Source organism: Euprymna scolopes, chromosome 23 (assembly GCF_053919585.1).
Source record: "Euprymna scolopes isolate OS-2025 chromosome 23, ASM5391958v1, whole genome shotgun sequence".
NCBI lineage: Eukaryota > Metazoa > Mollusca > Cephalopoda > Sepiida > Sepiolidae > Euprymna > Euprymna scolopes.
This window is the reverse complement of record NC_136504.1, coordinates 107,069,640-107,087,073: the sequence shown is the minus strand read 5'-3', so window position 1 is coordinate 107,087,073 and position 17,434 is coordinate 107,069,640. Positions and strand designations below refer to the sequence as shown.

General features: G+C 33.2%; 1 protein-coding gene across 3 annotated transcripts in view; it reads left to right on the top strand.

The window, feature by feature from the left end:
- Positions 1-17,434, top strand: part of LOC145246126 (uncharacterized) — a 287,143-nt gene that overhangs the window by 210,590 nt on the left and 59,119 nt on the right. For 2 of the 3 annotated variants that reach the window (XM_080107974.1, XM_080107975.1), the window contains exon 3: positions 17,254-17,364. The exons of the other annotated variant lie outside the window; for it this stretch is intronic. In XM_080107974.1, coding sequence (XP_079964100.1) covers positions 17,254-17,364 — 111 coding nt within the window. The remainder of the gene's footprint in view (positions 1-17,253; positions 17,365-17,434) is intronic. 3 annotated transcript variants of the gene reach the window in all.

The following is a 17,434-nucleotide window of genomic DNA, read 5'->3' as shown; positions in this document are numbered from 1 at the left end:
TCATTATTATCATCATCATTATTATCATCATCATTATTATCATCATCATTATCATCATCATTATTATTATCATCATTATTATTATCATCATTATTATCATTATTATTATTATCATCATTATTATTATTATCATCATTATTATTATTATCATTATTACTATCATCATTATCATCATCATTGTTGTTATTATTATTATCATTATTGTGCATATGAATAAACCAATTATAATACTGTAAAATTTTAAATATATTTCACTATTTATTCTTAAACACTATAGGTTAGAATTCAATGAATTAGATTGTTAATATCAATTGATATTATTGAGGTTGAGAGATACTAATGGCTCTGATTGGTTGAGACAGATCAAGAAGAGAAGGGTATTTTGATTATGTAGTAGAGCTGACATCTATTCAATGTAGCCACCTTCAGCCTCAATCACCACCCCGATACGGGTTTGAAATTAGAAGCATGACTTTTCCACAAGGGCTGCCGGGAGCTCAGAAAATACTCTGCGAATGGTGACAATCAGGCTGGTGTTGGTGTTGTGGGAGGTCATGTTGGTTATGTTCTCGACGTATGACCAAACGAATTAGTCCAGCGGATTTAGGTCGGGGAAGCCCTATCTTGTCAAACTCGGCAATCCTTCTATCGAACTCGGCAATCTGCTCAAAATTTCAAACCCTAACCCTTTATTTAATCCACAGGAGTAACATAATTTTGTTCCATCAGCCATGACTAGGTAGAAGTCCTATGTAATTTGCAATTGTATTTTGAGTGTCACCCGCACTGAGGATTGAACCTTCAACTTCCACAAGGGTGTAACTTTACTTTATCCACTATACCACGGGTCCTTGCGGAGTCAAGCGAAGAACATTAGTTCGTAGAATTCAAATAATATGAATAATCAATCCTCGTCTAAAAAATTCAGAAATGTAAATCATTAAATGTTCCAAAAGTCAGGGTCCAGTGTTTAAATTAAAAATGAATGAGAAAGAACCAATATTTTTATATTATTAAACCTTCCATGTATTATTTCAAATATTATTAGCAGTAAATTATAATGAAAAAACAACTGTGGAATTTTCACAGGTCTCACTTAGATTTTTTTTTTTTTTTTTTGCTTTATTTTTTGGTGATTTTTTTTCTATTTTTTCTTTTGTGTGCATGTTTTTTTTTGTTATCATTTATGTTTTTTCTTGTATTAACTGCTTTTTCTGTTGATGCTATTGTTTGCCTGGTAAATACTAAGAAAATTGTTTATTTAGACCAAGGGGCTGGATATAAACGAAGTATACAGGATTCAAACCTTTATTTATGATGAACGTTCCTATGGGTTATAGCCAAAATTGTCCGCTTGTTTTGACTTCCGGTTTCTGTTGTCCATTTGGATATTTAGACATGGTCAAGTGGACAAGAAAACCATTCTTAACATGGGGAAAGGTTGGGAGGGGTCTTTCATGTTATTTGAGAGAAGATAATAATTAATCCGAACTTGCTCTCAGCCTGCCAAATCAACAGGATATCCAATGAACTTCCTGATATTTCCATATTGGTTTTAAAATGTTTTAATCAGAACGGACCATATTTTGTTTGTCACTGTCTTCACGTGTGCAGAGCAGAAACCGGTAGCGAAAAAAGAGCAAATAAAGTATTGTTTAACTATTTAATTATTAATTGAACCAAATTGTTATAAACCTAGAAATAATTTGGTTAAGATAATGTTATTTCAATGTCAGCCATTTTAAAGCTGAAAAGTTCAAGATAATCAAATTATTTGTTGATTTCACTCTTTCTTTATGATTTCTCAATTGTTAACTATACTGCAATCTTACCACAACTTTATTTCATTTAATTGGAATTTGACTAACTGAACAGATAAGTTAATGAACTTGGGATATTGAGAAGGATGGTAACGTTTAATGCCACCAAAACCAAGTTTCTTTAATTTAATAACTGCACGGTGGAACGATAAATTTGTCACCCTAAAAAAAAAACAATACTTCAATTATTTATGCATAGTTTCAACATTCTGAATAATTATATAGAATTTAAGATGAAAACATTTTAGCACACGGAAATATTTTGATATACAAGGTGGAACAATAAAGTTGTCGCCTAAAGAAAACAACACTACAGCTTTATTTTAAAACTTTTATTGAAAAAATCAATTCAGGTAACTTGATTATGTAGTAGAGCTAATATCTATTCAATGTAGCCACCTTCAGCTTCAGTCACCGCTTCAATACAGGTTCGGAACTGGGAGCATTCATTTTTTCAACAAGATCCGGCGGGAGCTCGACGAATATTCTGTAGATCACAGCGATCAGGGTGTCTTTGGTGTTGTTGGAGGTCATGTTGGTGTTTTTCTTGACTAAAGGAAGTAGTCCTGCAAGTACAAGTCGGGGAGGAGGGGGGGGACAATGAGAGAAGGGTATAAAATCGTAGCACTCGTTCTGAAGCTAAGTCCTGGGTCTCTTTGTACTTGTAGGCTGGCATCGAGTCCTGCTGTCACACCCAGGATCTGCCAGCAGCCACCTGATTGCATCAAGGGATCACCTCTTCAGCACATCCATTTACACTTTGGTGTTGACTTACAAGCCTATTTGGAAGATGTTAGGTGGCATGATGTGGCCCTCTCTTGAAACCACACCAAAGACTATAACCATGGGTTGTCCGATGCATTGAGCTGTGCACTCAAGCGTTGAACTGTCAAGATTTGCATTTTGAGGGTGGTGGAAATGGTCCTGTTGTTATAACTTGGATCAGTAGAGAGCATGAGTTGTGCAGTGGCGCATCTCCGATCTTGCTTGTTGAACATTGTGTCACTTTCAGACATGATAGAAGGCTCCTATTGCTCTTGGGATTTGTACACAACTGGCCGACTAGTAGATGACCTGCAACAAAAAAAGGAAACCAGTAACTTGATTATATAGTAGAACTGATATCTAATCAATGTAGCCACCGTCAGCTTAAACCACCATCTCGATATGGGTCCAGAACTGGGAGCATGTTTTTTTTCCACAAGCGCAGGTTGGAACTCGGCAAATACTCGGCGATCAGGCTAGCTTTATTTCAAAACTTTTATTGAAAAAATCAATTCAGGTGACTTGATTATGTAGTAGAGCTGACATCTATTCAATGTAGCCGCCTTTAGCCTCAATCACCATTTCGATACGAGTTCGAAACTGGGAGCATGCCTTTTCTACAAGCACCGCCGGGAGCTCGGGAAATACTATGCGAATGGTGGCGATCAGGCTAGTGTTGGTGTTGTGGGAGATCATGTTGGTGATGTTCTCGATGTATGACCGAATGAAGTAGTCCAGCAAGTCAGGGAGGGGAAGGGGCAGTGAGAGACGGGTACAATGTTGTAGCACTCCTTTTGAAGCCAAGTCTGGGGCTCTTTGGACTTGTGGGTCAGTGCCGAGTCCTGCTGCCACACCCAGGGTTTGCCAGCACCCACCTGATTGCACCAGGGGACCACCACACTCTTCAGGACATCCAGGTACACTTCGATGTTCACTTTCAAGCTGACTTCGAAGATGTGAGGTGGCAGGATGTGGCCCTCACTTGAAACTACACTAAAGACCATAACCATGGCCAGAAACTTTGTTGAGCTGTACCCTCAAGCGTTGAACCATTTAGATTTGCATTTTCAGGGCGCTGGCAATGGTGCTGTTGTCATAACTAGGATTAGTCAAGAGCATGAATTGTACCGTGGCGCATTTCTGATCTTTCAAACGGAAATGGAATCATGTCGTCTTTTCTAGGAAGACCATTTTATCGTTCCACTAGTATATTAGGCTGCTTTTTTGTGTGCATTAAGTAGTCTTTATTATTTTTTTAAATGTTGTGCTTTATTTTGGGGGTATTCTTTTGTGCATGTTTTTTTTTTTTTAATTTATTTGATGTGTCTTTTATTTCTTGACATGTTCTTTGATTCCCCCGCATGCCAAATACAAAAGGTTGCCAATACAAAAGAGGTTGCTCCGTCCATTTTCAAGACAGGAAGAAACCAATCTTATAATATTGCCAATAAGTACTGAGCGGGCGTTGCTGGCTCTGGTGGTAAGTACCACTCGGTGGGTTCACTCGGCCTGCTGAAATAACTACGCTAGGTGACGGGTTTCTCTCCTGCTTCAAAATTAGCCATTTTTATTAATAATACTAACAATGGTACTAACTAATAATGAGAGCAAAAAGTCTAGTAAAAAAAAAAATCATTTAACTAATAATAATTAATTAATAATTATACTTTATACATAACTATTTTGGTCGCTTTTATTTTTTCATGTGCCTTTTGCATGTTCATTAGTTCCTTAGTTCTCTAATTCTATTTATTTATTTTTTAAAATTTTTCTTTATTTAGGGAATTTATTTTTTTATTCATTTTTTAATTTATTTTTTATTCATTTTTTAATTTATTTTTTATTCATTTTTTAATTTATTTTTTATTCATTTTTTTATTTTTTATTCATTTTTTTATTTTTTATTCATTTTTTAAATTATTTTTTACTCATTTTTTAATTTATTTTTTACTCATTTTTTAATTTATTTTTTACTCATTTTTTTATTTATTTTTTAATTTATTTTATTTATTTATTTTTTTATTCATTTTTTAATTTATTTTTATTTATTTCATTTATTTATTTTTTTAATTTATTTTTTATTTATTTATTTTTTATTTATTTATTTATTTTGTTTATTTTATTTATTTTTTAAATTTATTTATTTTAATTTATTTTTTATTCATTTTTTATCTAATTTATTTTTTATTCATTTTTTATTTAATTTATTTTTTATTCATTTTTTATTAAATTTATTTTTTATTCATTTTTTTAAATTTATTTTATTTATTTATTTTATTTATTTATTTTATTTATTTATTTTTATTTATTTTATTTTTTATTTATTTATTCATTTTTATTTATTCTTTATTTATTCATTCTTTATTTATTTATTCTTTATTTATTCTTTATTTATTTATTTATTTTATTTATTTATTTATTTTATTTATTTATTTGTTTTATTTATTTATTTATTTTATTTATTCTTTATTTATTCTTTTTATTTATTTATTTTTTATTTATTTTTTATTTTATTTATTTTTTATTTTATTTTATTTTTTTATTTTTTATTTATTTATTTTATTTATTTTTGGGGGGGGGGGTTGTAAAGCGAATGAATCACCTTTTCCTCACTGTCTTTATTCTTGGTCATTGCTGTCGTCAGTTTTGTCTAATGGTTGCTGCATAAATTCTTTCATTCTTTGTCATCTGTATGACGGTAATTCCTCATTAGGGAAGCTAGACAAATGCAACTTTTCAACGCATACAGAAAAGGAAACTAAGACATTTATTGGGAGTTTTAATCTTATGTTTATTTTGGCCGGATTGAGAGAGCGAGAGAGAGACATTCTATCAATCAATAAGTTAACTATTCTATTAATGACTAGCAGCAGACGCCCAGCGTTGCCCAGTCATAAAATACGCTCAAATATAATTAAACTCATGCAGATTTCATTTTTATTATTACAGAATCAATTCTCTATTCAATATTATATCATTTAAATGTAATGTGAACAAACGTGTTGCTGCCCAACTCGTCATCCAGGCTTCCTCACCACCTAAATCTGATTCCTGTCACAGTTGTCCCCTTATACTTCAGTATTGTCTTGTTTGGAGTGAACAAAAGTTTAAAAAAATAAAATAAATAGACAAACGATAATAGACAAAAAAAGTGTTTTATTTTTACTATTTTTATGAGTGATTCTGATAGTCACAAGTAATAAACTCATATTTAGAGCGTTTTCATTGGCTAAAAAATGCATGGGTGTTTTTCTTTTTTCTGTTCTATTTAATAATTAGCAGGGGTACCGAGCGTTTCCCGGGTGTGTCGAGTAAAAAAAGTCAAAACAAGAGTAGGCAGCCTGGGTAGAGAAAGGTGTTAAAAAAAGAAAGTGGTGGTAGGCAAGCTGGCTCGAACCCAAAGGAAGAAAAAAAACCCTAACATCTTAGCCTCTCTCCATTGTGCAACCAGGAGTTACAAACGTCAAAACTAGGCGTAGTCAATTGAAAGGCCATGGTGACTTGTAAAAATGGTGACGCAAAAACCGACCCCACCTTGTAGAAAACTGCCCAATTGAAAGTGAAGGAATTAATTGTTTTTGGACAATTTTTCGAAAATTTGTCGTCCGAAGGATTGAGCTTGAAAACGATATTGGTTTGGTCAGGTTCTGACGTGTCTGTCAGAAGTTTTTGACAGACATACAAACACATACACACATGCACACAAAGGGTCACGAATGCCAAAAGATTGGGAACCCCTGAAGCCATTCACTGATTGCTATGGCTAATAGGGTTGTCGCAACAGAATATTCTTTTCATTGTTTTGACTCTTGAATATATATCCGTTAATATCTTATGTTTTTATATAGATTGATGTGGTTCTCGGTTGATTAGCTGAGTCTAACCGTGTCGGATATATATACTTGAGAGTCAAAAGAACGTGTAAGACTGACCTGAGTCACCCCTAAAAGCCAAGAATTAGGATAAAAATAATACTATTCCCCAAGAAATAAATTTCTTAGCCCCTCTCTTTTTCTTTCTTATAAACCGGACACAAATCAGGAACTGCTATTCAGAGTCCCTCATCATTTCCTTTCTCTCTCTCTCTCTCTCTCTCCTTAACCAATCCCTAGCCAGCATGACAGGCGAGTAGGCAGTGCACTCTTAGCCCCAAAACCAACAAGACATGTTGTCGGTGAACATTATTAACAAGAGGTTTACTCATTCCAAAATGTAAAAAGGCAAATAAAGTTCTTTCCTTTTAAAGGTTAACATTTGTATTACTTTTATTGTTCCAACAACAAATAATGAAGACAAGTGCCAGCAAGTGTAAAGAATATGCTGTTGTCATAGCCCTATTTATTACACATGTTGTTCTCATTATATCAGTTAAGCAACGTTGAGCATGGTCAGTATCACATGGGTGACTATTTGTGAATACCAACTAGGGATCGCTTGTAAATTTAATATTCTCTGGAAACTTTGTTTTTTATACATATATATATATATATATATATATATATATATATATATATATATATGTATATATATGTATATACTAGCAGGCCGTCCGTCCGTCATTGCCCAATCATAAAATATTCATAAATATTACATCTTAAGTCATACAGAAACTGAGACATGTGGATGCAAGTATTATGCTTTTTACCAAAGAGTTCGCTTCTTGTAAATAAAAAAAATTCTCAAGCTGAGATCAGCACCAAAACCTAAGGACAATGAGTCAAGTATGATAACTATTAGGCTAGCTTGACATGGTCTTTAAAAGGTGTTTTCAAACCTATTTATTCTTAAAATGAGGAATCTGTCATGTGAACGAATCACGCATGTGCATTCATGAAACAGTTGACAAACAAATAAAAATCCGATGACCCTCCCTCCACCTTGTACCTATTTTTCAATTTTGACTCTTTAGCAGCTCTTTTTTCGAGATGAAAACCGATTAAAAAGTTTTCCACGTGTCTGAATACTCTATATACAACATTTCAAGTCTGTAGATCAAATATTTCTTGAGTATATAGGTTGAGAAGTGTCATTACACACGCACTTGTTTTTATTATTTTTTTACATTTCCTACATTTTTTTCACTCGTTGTTTTTAAAGGACATGTACACTTTGCAATTTATGACTACAATAAATTACGGTTTCACTTAATGTCATAGCTAGCAAATTCTAGCATTGCTACAAATATAATTTGCTGATCTCTTTCTATCCTCTAATGAGAAGGATAGCAAGTATAGCATTCTTTGAGACTCCGCGGATTAAGGACTTTGTGAATTGTTTTTTAGAGTATTCAGTCGAACAATCAATTTGATTGTAAATTTCAAGTTACAGTTTTCATTTTTTTCTTATATATATATATCTATAATATAAAACTGTGTGTGTGTGTGTGTGTCTGGTCACGAATAGGCCCCTATATCATTGACTATTTTAAAAAACTGATTACATATAATGATAGAAAATGTATCGAGACACACGAATGGGTATGTTTGATCTGGCAGAATGGTGGTTCATTAAAATTGTGGGGTCTGCGTTCGCGCCTGGTCCACAAAGTATGGAAATAAAAAATTTAAAAATTAAAAATAAACGTTTACAAGTGTTTCTGATATAGATCTACATAATTATACTTTGATAAGTATGTTTTAACTTAAATAGGGATGGTATGATAAAATTGTGGGGTCTGCATTCGCGCCTGGCCTCCATAGAATGGAAATAGGCACAAACTTTAATAAAGACTTTTCATATCTATCTGCGTAAGTATACTTTGATGATTGTTTCAGTTTGAAGAAATATGGTATAATAAAATTATGGGGTGTTCATTCGCACCTGACCTCCATAGAATGGAAATATGTCACAAAGTTTAACAAGGTTTTTTAATATAAGTGTTTCAGTGTGAACAGGTATGGTATAATAAATTATGGGGTTTATCTATTTTATTTTTACTTTCATTATATTTTGCTTTGGTTTTGATACCCCCAAATTCGAAGCTCTCATTACAACCCTTCCTTTTCATAACCTATCATCTATATATATATAAAAGCGAAAATGTATGTATGTATGTGTGTGTGTGTTCGCTTTTTCTGTATGTCAACAAAAGGCTTTTTTCAGAGAAGCGGTCGCTCGCTTCACAACTTTTTAAAACTTTTTATATCACATATAAATTGTAATATCTCACAGTTAACAACGAAGCTCACCTGTCTATTTAATTTGTTCGATATCGGGAAGATAAATATTCAACATTTGTCGCTCGCGGCATGTGGGTTAGTCTTTTTCCTATAACATCTTGGGGGGGGGAAGCGTTCGGCAGTAAATTAAGATACTATCCTGCCGTCAAACTTGACCTCATTAACTCATTAAAACGGGCACCTGCCAAATCCAAGTAATTAAATAAATTCAAACGTGTTTCTGTTAGCATCTCGCGGTGGGGCAATGGTTAACGTCGCACGTTTTTTTTTTTCACACTTTAATTTACAATTTTGCCTCAAGGGTTTGGGTTCGATCCTCATACTTACTTTTTTCTTTTAATCCCCCCACCCCCGGAGTTTCTACACACACCTACAAACACCCGGGCAACGCCGGGTACCCCTCGCTAGTACTTTCATAAATCAGAGTTCATTTTCTGTAGGCTGTTTTTGAACCCAGTCAACGACGGGTACTTTTGCTAGTATATATATATAATTTAGTCGGTTAACTTAGCTCATACGTGCAGATCGTCATATAATGATTAGATCACTTTCTGACTGACGTTAAAAGCATTTAATAAGAATAAATGTTTAATTTCAACTGTATCTCTCATGGTTGACGGTAGCTGAGTGGTTCAGGAAGCCAGACATGATTTCTGTTGCTGGGATTAGAATCTCTCGACTGGCGTTAATCGTGACACCCTGCACTGATGATTCCCAAAAGGATGAAACACTAGTGTCTGCAGGTATTTAACAATTATTATAGTAAATAATATATATATATATATATATATTTAGGGGATTAGAACAAATTACCAAATGAATGCATCGGCGATGATACGTATGACTTTTAGGAGATGAACCATTAAAAGATACATCTGCCTTACTTAAAATAATGCTAATATTTTTGCTGATGAAGAGACTTTGTTTCAAAAAAACTATATCATAAAATTATTGTCTAAAACTCATTGTCTATCACAATAAAAGCATCGTTTCCGAAACGATCGTACAATTTATTGATTTTGTTTGTTCTTCCTTATGAAACCGATTTTAATTTTAATTATAAATTATCTTACTATATATATATTAGCAAAAGTACCCGTCGTTGACTGGGTTCAAAAACAGCCTACAGAAAATCGACTCTGATTTATGAAAGTATGATAGGTTATGAAAAGGAAGGGTTGTAAAGAGATAGGTTCGAATTTGAGGGTATCAAAACCAAAGCAAAATATGATGAAAGTAAAAATAAAATAGATAAACACCATAATTTATCATAATTTATCATACCATACCTGTTCACACTGAAACACTTATCACAATATTCTGTGGATCTATATTAAAAAACCTTGTTAAATTTTGTGAGATATTTCCGTTCTGTCTGTCTGCTTCCCTTCGGACTACAACTTGAATGTCTTCAAGTCCAATGTTAACAAATTCCTAATGAACCGCCCCCTTAATTAAACACTTCATCAAATCTCCACACTAAGTAATGTACTTGTAATAAATAAAGTCTTTATTAAGTTTGTGCCTAATGAATGAATGAACCACCGTTCTGCCAGATCAAACATACCCATTCCTGTGTCTCGATACATTTTCTATCATTATATGTAATCAGTTTTTTAGAATAGTCAACCATATAGGAGCCTATTCGTGACCATACACACACACACACACACACACACACACACACATTCAGCTTTATATTATAGATATATATGTATGTATATATCCTAACATATTATAGATATTTATACGTTTAAATAATCTATAATAAAAAGCAATCCCCTAAGGTGTACCTGCAGAAAGCATAAACTAAAACGTACAAGTGCATGTGAAAAGTGCTTCAGTCATTGAGGATGAGGAGGAAAGAATGTAAACACCTTTAAAGAAACATTTTGCCATGTGAATCGGAGTGGGGTAGGGGCATCCATAGAAATGGAATAAGGGGGGATTCAACATCACTGGTAATCATTTCATGTGAAAGATTGACCCCCCCCCCCAAAAAAAAACAAAAAAAAACATGGATAACAATGCAAGTGTTATTGGTTTATCATGAAAACTGACTGTGCTAGAGATTAAAAACATAATGGAAAATGGCTCGTAAGTAGCAAATATTCAACTTCGAAATTTGAATCTTTCTCATGCTCAAATCTTCTCCAACTTTTAGTATGATGTTTAGTAAACCCAACCTGATATAAAACTGGAAAAAAAAAAAAAAATTCTTGCAATTTTTTTTTTAATATATTATTTCGTATTTTGACTGGATTACTATATTATTTCTCTTCATCTGTCTGTTTAACTTTATGATCAGGTGCAGCGCTAACGTTTTTCTCATTGTTTGTATGGATGATCAAAACTGACAAAAAACACATACTAGCTTACAATTACTAATACTAACTTTATTCTTACTAATACTAACTTTATTCTTACTAATACTAACTTTATTCTTACTAATACTAACTTTATTCTTACTAATACTAACTTTATTCTTACTAAAACTACCTTTATTACTAAATTATTATTACTAATATTGGTACTTGTACAGTTTAATCAAGACATTAAAAAATGAAAATATCGAAAAAAAAAAAAAAAAAGGTTATATTGTACGGATCCGTTTTGGACTGAAGATCTCCGAAAAAAAAATTTCACTTAATTTGATCGAGTAGGTTTTTTTTTTTTTTTTTTTTTTTTTACAGCGGAAAAACACGTTTTTATGACAGCACGTTGAAGGCGGACATTTTGGATTTTTTACAATTTTTGTTTTGATGTTAGAAACGCTACGGGGGAAATAACTCGAGTTAAGGCGCCGACACTCCCTCCCCATCTTTAATACTAGCTTTTCTTCCTAAAAATCGAACCTTTTGCACGGTATCATAACAAATTGTTTTTTCGCTGTAAAAAAAAAAAAAGAAAAGAAAACAATACCACTTGATGAAATTAAGTGATTTTTTTTTTTTTTTTGAGAACTTCATTCCATAACGGATACGTACAATATAAACTTTTTTTTTTTTTTCGATATTTTCATTTTTTTAATGTCTTGATTAAACTGTACAAGTACCCTAATATTAGTTTTATTATTACTAATACTGACTTTATTTTGCAACAAATATTACCGGCAGTAGTAATTGTCTGTATTTTTGAGATGAGGTGTTTCATTTATTGAGATTGTTGGACTGACTTCCTCATCTTGGTTGTTATAGTCACGACGTTTCGGCCGTTTTGCCCTCCGGCCTTCATCAGGTGTTTTGTATCGAACTGGGGAACTGTTTGTTAGGAGTCTCGAACCCAACCCTTTATTATTATTACGGGGGTACCGTGTTTGGACTCCAGCTAGGCTTTGGGACATAGTTGCTGATTCTCTGTTTTGAATGTTACTTTTCACTGCCTTCGTTCGGAATTGAACTCAGCACCTTTGGGTAACTGTAAATTTTGATACAATGTCTAGGACCACTCGGCCATATGTCACTAGGTGCTGAGTTCAATCCTGAACGAAGGCAGTGAAAAGTAACATTCAAAACAGAGAATCAGCACAAAACACCTGATGAAGGCCAGAGGGCAAAACGGCCGAAACGTTGTGACTATAACAACCAAGATGAGGAAGTCAGTCAGACAATCTCAATAAATTACCGGCAGTGTTCCACGAAGAAAGTGGAGGTGCAGGTTGTGGATTGACATGCAGTGTTCAAGTTCTATTGAGGGATGTAAAATTACTTTCATGGCTAAAATATGTGGGATAGACTGCCAAAATTTCATGGGCAAACATAAACTGTAAGACAAACACCATTTTTATATCAGTAAAATTTTGACCGTCTCAAAATCAGTTGCTGATGGAGATCAAATACACTCTGATGTCAGGATTTTTTTGTTTTATTTTACTTCAGTCAAAGTCCTCAGAAATCAAGAGGCCCACTACCTGGGGCTAACACTTGAACTCTGTATGAGATACATAGATATTCGAATGTTCCATTTAAGTTCTTTATCTCTCAAACACTGAGTTATAAAGAAATTGAGAACATAATTTTCCTCTCCCCAATTAAACATTTTTATACGTTGTAGTATATCTTTCATGTTGGTCTTACTAGATTCCAGGATAAGAATTCATCTAGTCTGGTGGAGTGTCCAGCTTCGTGCTATTACTTGAGGTAACATCATTTGGAGAAGATGCACCATTCCTCGTAAAAGCTAATGTGGGTTAGCCATAGTGAGGAGATCTTATTTGGGCAGCGAATACTATGTGATTTTTAATGTTTAGTCAGGGTTTACTTCTATGGAAAAGTATACTCATACCAGGTTGTCCTGACAAACCCTTGTACACAGACCTTAAACACTCGAGAATGGTGTCTAATAGGCATTCAAGGTTACTTGTGTAAGGTCAAGATCAAAGCGGTGTTGATCAAAATCTGTTCTTTTGAATTAATAAAAAAAAATAGGAGACTTTACTTTTGGAACAATCCTCAAATTTTATGAGAATCAGCCTGTCTTTGTGGTGTGTTAATTTGTCGAATGTAAATATTAAAACTGCTTGAATTATGTTTTTGTTGTCTTCAGGATCTATCATTTAGACCCCCCTGTGTGTGTATGTTTTATTTTTATATATTTTTTTTATAAAGGTTTTTAGTTCTCGCCCACTTCAGTCAAGGACTTAGACACCAAGGTCGAAAAGTGGGAGCTTTACTTAGACACCAACGGCGGAAGTCAGCACCCCCGAGGAAGGGCACTCTTACCTGCAATTCGCCTTAATCTTGAAAAGGCGAAGGTCATACATAGGTGGAGGCGATAGAATCGTCGGGAAGAGAGTTCCACAAGCCTGTAATTCAAACGAAGCAAACAATTTTCAAGAACATATGCTATAATAAAAAAAAAAGTGTTTAGTTCTCTCCCACTGCAAGAACTTACACACCAGGGTCGGAAAGTGAGATTGAGAAGTCAGCGCACACCGAAGAGGGGGGTGGGGGGACACTCTGACCTGGAAAAAGTGGCATTCTCCGGTAGGGCGCCTCAGGCGATTAGTAATAAACCAACTCCTTCTCAGACAGGTCCTGCTTGTTATCATAAATAGATTAAATTATATACATGGTTATTAAAATTTAGTTCAGAAATTTTTTCAGTGGTTGTCCAGAATTCTCCCTAAACAAATTCTAAACAAAAATGCAGGAAAATATTTATTATGTACGTATCTGTCACCGAACGAAAATGTCATATTCCAAAAATTATGTAAACTGATTAAGGATGTTTTTTTGTTTTTTTTTAACTAAGAAAATCAAATTTTATGAGGCAAGAACAGTGTTGATTCATTTTGAATGAATAAAGTGTTACACCCCCCCCCCCCCTTAAAAACCTCTCCAGAAATAGAAATCAAAACCAGCCTTGTAATGGATATAATTTATTAATTTTTAAATCATAAATTTATGAAAAATAAATATTTATTTAAAAATGTAAAATGAACTTTCAAACGTTTATCAAATTAAAAAGGAAATAATATCTACACTTAAAAGTAAAAAGATGATGCCGACTTCAGAATTCAACCTATTTAAAAAACAAAAATACAGAAAATCTTTGATCTATGTAAATGTCATATTCCAAAATTCATGTAAATTTATCATCTAGTTTTTTTTTTTTTTACTAAGAAAATCAGATTTTATAAGGAAGTGAGAATTGTGTCTCGCCCAGCCATATTTAAAATTATCATTGGTTACCTCCTCCTTAACAACTTCTCCAGAAATAAAGATCAAAATAAGTCTTGTAATATCTAGGAGTTGCTATTAACTACCAAAAACTCATGAAAAAATGATTTTCTATATAAAAAAAAACTGCTCGATCAATTTGTGATTTTTGGAATATGACATTTTCTATTCATGACAGGTAGGTATTTTTGTTTTTTGATATAGGGAGAATTCCGGACAACCACCGAAAATTTTTATCATTTCCATAATAGACATTTTTTTTTTCAATATAACATATCGTTCATGGACTTAAGTAATAAAAAAAATTATTTTTAGGCAACATTTAACTTCATTGTTGTAAAGTGGGAAAAAATAAATGGTTGCCCCCATCTATCGTGTGTCTGTGGGTTTATATATATATATATAGTTGTCAGGGCAGATCACTTCCTGCTTACTCCATGTTGTCAGGGGAGATAACTCCACAGGAACTTCTTGTTTTCAGAAACAGATGACACTTTCAATTATGTTAATAATGCCTGAGAGTGTCTTGTATCTCTATAAGGCCATCATTCGCCCATGTATGGAGTATTGTTGTTACATTTGGGCTGGTGCATCTGCTACTAGTCTCCCCAACTTAGACAGGGTTCAAAAGAATCGCCAACCTAATAGGTTCTGCACTATCAGCTAGGCTTCAACCGCTGTCCCATCTATGAAATGTTGCATCCCTCTGCCCGTTTTACAAGTATTTTAATAGTAGATGCTTCGACAAACTATAAGCCCTTGTACCTCTCGACATGAATGCCCTTGACAAAGCTGACAAGTAACAAAATCCCACCCCTACATGGTAGAAATCCCTAGATGTAAGAAAGCCTTTTACTGCCTAGGACTGCTGGACTTTGGAATTCCCTTCTGGGCTCCTGTTTCCCTGATTGTACTGACATGCAGTGTAATGTTAACCAACATCTTGCTGTTTAACTCTCTACATAGTACCCCTACAAATTATGTCCCAGATTGTATCCCCCTACATCAAAGTGGCACTGTGCTTTGTTTGGTGTAAAAATGATTATTATGAGCCACAAAAAATAAGCAAATCGTTGCTCCCATCTGTTGCCCTGTCTTAAGTCTGATATTAAAAGCCACTGCTGCTATTCAAAGCATACACAAAGTTAACAATATTTTTTGTTTTAATGTATTTTAACGTTTTTCTTGCAAATAAATGTAATTTAACCTTGTTGAGTTAAAAAAAAACTGATTTAAATATACAATATATAACTATACTAATATTTATAACTATATTTACTGCTTTTACTAGCGCTCCTGTGGATTCTGACGATTTATTATTTTTTTTTTTTTTAGGCCTTACTTAAAAAAAATACTATCTCTTCAAGGAGGGGAGGGTAGAAACTTGCTTTTAGTAGTGTTTTTAGTAGGGTCTCCTTAATTTTAATTAGTACTTGAAGTAGTGCCCTGGTAGCTTCCTGAGTTTTTTTTGGGTTTTTTTAATCATCACTTAAAAAAAAAAATGTTTTCTCAAGAATTTTTTTTTTCTTTTAGAATTGTCTTTTATTAGACAATATAATCTCAAAATTACTTTTTTTTTTAACATTCTTCATTTCACCCTTTAAGGGTCAGTAGGTAGACTAGCATGTAGAAATATATTTTCTTATATATATCAATCCTTATTTAAGAAACTCAATGTAATTACAGAGAATAAATAACAAAGTTATATTCCAAAATTCATGATGTTGACCATCTTATAAGTTATTCCTTTAATTCAGTTGACATATACAATTCTTGACAGTATCTGTTTTGTAGCGCAAAATCAATCACTTAAGTATTATATCAATCAGTGAATCTATTATGCCCTTAACTCAGCAGAAGAAATAGCAACAATCAATCCGTCAAAAGGAATTGAAGTGTGATTTGACATGATTAAAATCCGAAAATTGGAAGAGAGACTGCAAATACCTTTTTATTTTTCCGTTATGCCATATTGAATTTTTATCAAACAAATATATATATAGCTATATATATATAGCTAGCTATCAGGGCATGTCACTCGCTGGTTACTCCATGTTATCAAGGGGAGATAACTCAGGTACTTCCTGTTTTTCAATTATGTGTCTTTATTTTTTTAGATGACTATTGAGTTCTGTTTTAATTTTATGTGAATCATCAAGAGACTTTGCATTGATTTGTCTTACATCTATAATAAAATGGTAACATTTTTCATCTTGCCCTTTAAGGGTCAATGGGTAGACTAGCATATATATATGTATATATAAAAAATAGTAAGTTAGAAAAATATATAAGGCAAATAAGCTACACAGAATATTCCGCATTTCATCCACACTAAGATTATGCGAAGAGTTGTTGTAGTCTCGCGTTTTTATATACGCACATTCTATTGAGTTTTTAGTTAGCCAATCAGCTTCCTAGTTTCCACCACTCACTTCCTAATCAGCCAATGGGCAGGCACTTACAGAACAAAGGCCCAGTTGACCTTATGTTGAACCCTTCCTTTGTGTGTGCTTTTTTGACAGGGAGTGTAGATATCTAGGCTAACTAAGTGTGGATGAAACGCGGAATAATCTGTGTAGCTTAATTGCCATATATATTTTTCTAACTAGCTCTACCTATGTATTGATAAATACTTAGTTTACACATAAAATTATACTTTCGTATATTAATTTATGTGATTAAATGAAGTAGTCGTATATATATATATAATAAAATGGTAATTCACAAAAAAAAAAAGAATGGAGATCCAATATTTTTCTTTTAGAATGTGGAGAAGAGAAAGTAACGATTAGTCTGATTTCTCTTCAGGATTCTGCAGATGGAAAAACGCAACGGCCGAAGGATGAGAATTGCATGCGGAATACTAACAGAGTGGACGAAGACAGAGAAAAGTCAGCACTTGCTTGTAACACAACAACTGTAGGTTGACAGAAAAAAAAATGTCCGACTAACGATAAAACCTGTTTTTTTTTTTTGTTTTTTTTGCTGC